At 38.9% G+C, this 5,873-nt stretch overlaps 1 protein-coding gene across 1 annotated transcript in view; it reads left to right on the top strand.

Moving 5' to 3' along the window:
• The first annotated feature begins 936 nt into the window (after positions 1-936).
• Positions 937-5,873, top strand: part of AKT1 (v-akt murine thymoma viral oncogene homolog 1) — a 68,342-nt gene continuing 63,405 nt past the window's right edge. Inside the window, exon 1 of the mRNA XM_009881360.1 lies at positions 937-986. Coding sequence (XP_009879662.1) covers positions 941-986 — 46 coding nt within the window. The 5' untranslated portion in view covers positions 937-940. The remainder of the gene's footprint in view (positions 987-5,873) is intronic.

Raw genomic sequence — 5,873 nt, 5'->3', positions numbered from 1 at the left:
TTTAGATAGGGACTTCATCTCATAAAGCAGGGGGGTAAAAATCTTAAGTTGTACGTAGGTTTATTTCATTGTGAGAAGGACATTAGCAAACTGCAGTGCATTCAGGGAAGTGCGGTAAAATTGATCAGGGTGCTTTAAGGGCTGATTTAGGATAACAGTACATGAGCTTATCTGAGATTCTTTGTATACCTCTAGGAGAGGTAGGAGTTATAAATATCAAAGGTAGAGAAGATACTTTTTGGGGAGTCCAGGACATCTGAGCAGGATTAACAGGATGATGCTGAAGGTAGAAAAATGTGAAGCAGAGTATTGGGATTTTTTTACTGTCAGAGGTTTATCTCTAAGATGAGCTGTGTGCTAGTTGATAGACTGCTATACGTCAGGCTGTAAAGAAACATTTCAGAAGAGGTTCTGGAAGTCTCCTTACCGGGAAATATTTAAAACTGGTCTTTGTGAAATCTCAGAATTTTTATTGTTGTGGGGAGTGATGTGTTGGAGGAGTGGAGGTCTACTGGGCAAGGTCTTGGATCTGCCTCTATTCCAGACAGCATCTGGTGATGTGAGTCTGCCCACGATCAACCCCCTCAGTGAAGAGGCAGGGCTTTAGCAAGTGTGTATTTTGGTACCTCCACCTGCTGAGATATAAAAATCCTTGGGAAGAGCTAAGCGCTTGTTTAGGATTTGTAATAATAATAATAAAAAAAACCCCAAACCAACAACCCAGCAATAAAAGCTACTCCCTGTTGTATCCCTTACTGTACATATGTGACATCCTTCAAAATGATGGTGCGCTCTTCTTTTGATCCTTTTAGAAATAGCTGAGAAGAAGAAAAACGGACACCCCCACATCCTCATTGTGGAGTCTTCTGCGGGAGTTCAGGAATTTCAACAGAGTGATCTTTTGGCATAAACTGATTTTTCAAGAGACATTCCTGCCATTATGAATGAAGTAGCAATAGTGAAGGAAGGGTGGCTTCACAAACGAGGTAAGTGTCTGTTCCCTCCAGGACAGTAGATTGACTTTCTTGCAGTGATCTGTCCTTTAGCAGCATATCTGCAAATGGTCTGTTATTTTCCCATTCACCCTGATGGGAAGCGGTATATAAGGAGTGTGCGTGACTTTCTCTTAAGTTTGAGAAAACGCACGTGTAAGGGGTTTTCTTTGGGTGTGTGCGTTCACTGAAAAGTGCGTCAACTGCTCTGAAAATGATCATAAAGATAGCAACTGAAGGAGATGCTACTTAGAGTGTTAAAGGTTAAACTGTAGCAAATTATTTTGGTTTATGAGTAGGTCTGTAGCTTTTCTTTTTGGGTTAGAAGATAAAATTGTCTTGAGGTGAATCTTCATTTGAATGGTGAAAAATATGCCTGTATTTTCCGAGCAATGCTGTGCTCTTGCAGAGACTGGGTAGAGAATGTGTTGTTTTCTTTGTGTCTGAACTACACTTGGTACCAGTGTCCTAGAAAGGAAGAATAGCCTTGAGTTTGTGCACTCTGCATTTCTGTGGTGCCGCTAATGACATTTGATTTTTATAAGTCTTTATTCTTGACTGGGTGGCAAAACTGAAATAACATGGTCACGTGTACTGTTATGCTTTTTGCATTCTTCAATGTTTTGTACCCCAAACAGTGGGTTTGGTCTTTTTTTTTGGGGGTAGGGGAGTGTTTGTTTTCAAGCGCTGCCAGCATTTTGCCTATAAGGTACTTGGCTTACCTGCTTCTTTGTATGCTTCTTTGTATTCTGCTACCGTTTCTTGGAAAGGAGAGCGCAGTGTTAGGTACTTTCCATAATACCGTCATTTTTTTTGGACCAAAAACACAATCTGTGTGCTCCAGCAGTAGGGAAGCTCGCAGGGTTCTGCAGACTCGGGATTTTTCTAGAGGGTTTGCAGCAACTTGCCTGAAGGTGCAAAAGTGTAGCATAATTACTTCTGGAAGAAAATGGAAATACGTTATCATAACCTTCATAAAGGCTGATAGTTCTTCTGCAACATTAAGAAATTTCTAAGAATTCAGAAAACTTGTTTCTAATCCGTGTTTTAAAAGGGTGGAAACATATATTTCTACAGCTGAGTATACAGCTTAGTTTAGCAAATTGTCTGATGCTTGATGTAGAAATGTTTTGATAAAGTGTTTTCCTTTTTTTTTTTTTTCTTTTCTGGTTTATTTCGGTTAGAAACGCCTTTCCACTCATTATCTTAAATAACTCATTTGATAATTCTGGTGTAAAGTATTTGAGAATTGAGCTGTGGATAAAACAGGAGAATGAAACACAAAGTTATTCTTCCTGTTCCCATTTATGAATCTAGAAACTCTTCAAATTAGAAAGATACGTTTTTAGTTTTAAATTATGTTTTTAGGCAGAGGGTTCTTTTAACTGGCTATTGTTAAAATTCTTTCTGCCTTTACCAGTAACATTAAAAAAAATATTTTGAGAAGCACTGTACAAAAATCTGAGGGTGAAACTTTTATTTTAAAAAGTATGAAAATGGAATTGTATTGCCAGGATGATTCAGAGGCAGATGTGTCTGAAACTTTAAAACAGTCATGTTATATTTCAAGCTTGTCTGTATTTACTCTTGAGAATCGAATTTTCATTGTTTCTAGGATTAGTGTAAAGTTACTTTCAAGTAAGGAGACCTCTGGAGGAGTTCTTAGTAAAAGATGCCCTGATCTCCTGATCTGGTTTTTATTGGGTTTTTTGTTTTGGTTTTTTTTTTTCAAATTACCTTAGAGAAACATATTATTATCTCTGATGGTTTGCTGATAGTATTATGATGAGATTTTCTGCTGAACACACTTCCATTTCCAAAATGGTACTCTGCATGTTCTGCATATTTGAGACTGCAAATTTGTGCCCAAATGCCCAAACTGTTAAATGTATCTTGGCGTGTTTTGGATGCCAGATTTCCTAATCCTTTTAACCCGTTCCCCAATGCCTTTTTGCCTTCTCGGTATGTGTGGTGACACCTATTTCATTCTACTTCACTGACTCTGCAGCTGTTAATTTGGCATTGTCCGTGGGGGGAAGGTTTTAGAAAGCAGTGCTACCTTTCCTTCTCAGCTTGCTGGTGTGTTAGCTCCATTACTCTCTTGGTTTTTGAAGCTGTTTGGAGATCATTTGAGAAATTCAGTTCTTTTGGCTAGGGGTGCTTGTGGGGGGAACTGATCCACTTGTGTGTGTGTGTGTTTTGTAAAGGATTTTTTTTTTTTTTTTTATCGTCTACATTTATTGCCAGACCCTATCAGTTTGCTGGCTCTGCAAGATCAAGTGCTTCAACCACAGGATGTTTCCAAAACTGATGTCTGATACTGTGAGCTTCTAAAGTTAAGGCATAAACAGTAATTACTGCAGGGAGGGACTGCTAAAGGAGGATTTTAGATCTAGGAAATGTATATTGTTTGTCTTTTGGTTCATTTATAAAACCGAATGTTGCACTGCGTGTGTTCTTTAAAGATCCTAGGACTTTCCACATGCAAATATTTTAAGTAATGACTGGCCAAAATCCAGATTGGGCAATGATGTTCTCTCTACCTAACATTCCCCCTGTAGCTTTGGTTGGGTATGGTGTCTCTTAGTTCACGTCCTGAGCAGTTGAACAATGTGTCAGTGTGCAGTTAAACAGTTGCTACATCTCACCCCAGTAGTGGCTTAATTTTGGAGGTTTTAATGATTTGTGTACGTATAAATCAAGCTGCAAAGTGCTCTGGAGCCCTTCTGGATGGCAGGTGTATATAAGCATAAAGCTGTCATTAGCAGGAGCAGGTGTTTTGGCCTGGCAGGGAAATAGCAGGGCTTTCTAGAATTGTGGGGTTGTTTTCTTCTGTCAGCGTGCTTTACATTTCTGTTTTTGTTTCCAAGATTAAAAACACAAATGGAGAAATGAAATTAAACATCGCTGCCTAGCCGAAAGCTCTTGGCAGTTCTGTAAGTCAGTCACTTAAAGGAAGCTGTACTTCCAGTAGCGCATATGTTTGTTTGTGCAGGGGCCAGAGTCATCTCCGTGGCGTGTCTAACCTCAACCCGGCAGAAATAGAAGAATTCATGAATGAACTTTCCCCCCTGCTCCTTTTCCCTGTTGGCAGCACTTGGTGCTGTTACTCTAATCACAGGTGATAGACTCCTGCACGAAGACAGAAACAGTAGTTAAAATACTAACTACTCTTTGCATAACTGCGTGGCTGAAGTGTGTCAACACACAAATAGAAAACGTGAAGAAACTCAGACTTGGCATTGGTGTATTGTTTGTGTACGTCCAGAATATGTAGTCCCTGGTTGTGTTATGTTGAAGGTTTGTTTAGTGGGGAAGGATGGGGGAAACGGGTCGTTGCAGAGGTGCTATAATTGTGACTGAATAGGAGGGGGGAAGGAGAAAGTGGTCTGCCCAAACTACTGCTTGTTGAGTTCTGAGATAACTGGTTTTCTGGAGGTGTGTCATGAGTGTTCTTAATTTTAGTAGTGTGTTGTGGAACTTTTTGGATAAAAGAGGTATGCCTGAGTGTATTTTATTTGCTTTACTGATCCATTTTAAAGATCGCATTGGATTTCTTGACATCTTTCTGCTCTGGTCCCTGTTTATAAAGGTCCTTCTATTGTCTTCAGGCTTCATCCTGTTTTGGTTTTTTTATTTTTTTTTTTTAAAGTCTTTCTGCAAGGCTAACAAAGAGGGGGATTGTGCATTTTGATACTCTGTCATCTCTGTCTTCCCTAGTATGTCCGGTTTTCTTATTAGGGCATAAACTCATATGGAAAAAGGAGTCTTTTGGAGGCAGGGAAAGAAGGGGAGGGGAAAAATGTACACTGACATTTAAAAAAGGAAATAGAAGTCTTGATTTCTCACTCTGAGAACTCTGAAGTAATTATAAGCAGTAGGAGAGACCTGTCTATTAATCCATTAGTATTTAGCAGGAAATGTGGAGCTACGTTTTGCTTTTGTTTTTAAATAGTATATAAATGCTGCACAGTAACTTTAACCATGAAAACCATGATGTGTCCTCCAAATGTAATTTTGTGTGGACTTTAGGCAGACAAAACTATTTGTCTAGTTGGGAGTGTGGCTGCCAAGCTGATCAAAATTACTGCAGGTCCTTAAATGAGAAATTATACAAAAAGCTACTTATTCCATTGCTGGAAATACTTTTTTTTTTTTTTGTTAAAGAATTATTTCTGTAATGAAATGGAGTGATACTGATGTTCTAATAAATAACCAGTCGTCCTTGATGACTTGTCTTCCTATAGCTTCATTGCATAAACTGAATGCAGGATCCATATAAAAAATACAAGCCAATAATTAAATGTTGATTGTTGCTCTTCTAACTTCTTCTAGCAGAATATACACAGACGGTGAACTTTACCTTTGTTATTTTGAGCACAGGTTCATACTTTCAGTATTCTGTTAGCATGGATCAAAACAGGATCTTATGAGGTATGACCAGAAGTTAACTTTTTTTTTTTAAAGTGAGTGAATCTCTTGTGTTGCTGTTTTTCTTCACCTCTTCTTTCTTCTCTCTTCTGTTCTCACCCTGTTTCCTACCTCTTTTTGTGTGTGTCTTTTATTTTGGGGTGTTTTTTATTTTTTACCTCGGCTTCTGTCTTTTCTTGGGATGTAGTGGTGCACTTCCTTGATGACCTGTGTAACCAGAACCTTCAAGGTTCAGATTAGTTCAAGAATTGTCTGGCTTTCACGGTAGTTCAAAGGAGTGGCTGTGGCACTTGATACAAAGGATCCTAAGATGTATCTGAACTCTGAAGATGCCATTTATAGAGGGCACAGCTGCTTCATTGGAAAAACTGGGGGGAAGAGGAAAGGTAAGAAAAAAGACAGAGGATGAACAAAGAACGGAGGGAGGAAGTTTGAAACAGAGGGAAAGAA

This window comes from Charadrius vociferus, unplaced genomic scaffold, assembly GCF_000708025.1.
Source record: "Charadrius vociferus isolate BGI_N301 unplaced genomic scaffold, ASM70802v2 scaffold763, whole genome shotgun sequence".
Classification (NCBI taxonomy): domain Eukaryota; kingdom Metazoa; phylum Chordata; class Aves; order Charadriiformes; family Charadriidae; genus Charadrius; species Charadrius vociferus.
Note: the sequence above shows the minus strand (reverse complement) of the source record. Positions and strands in the feature narration are given on the sequence as shown.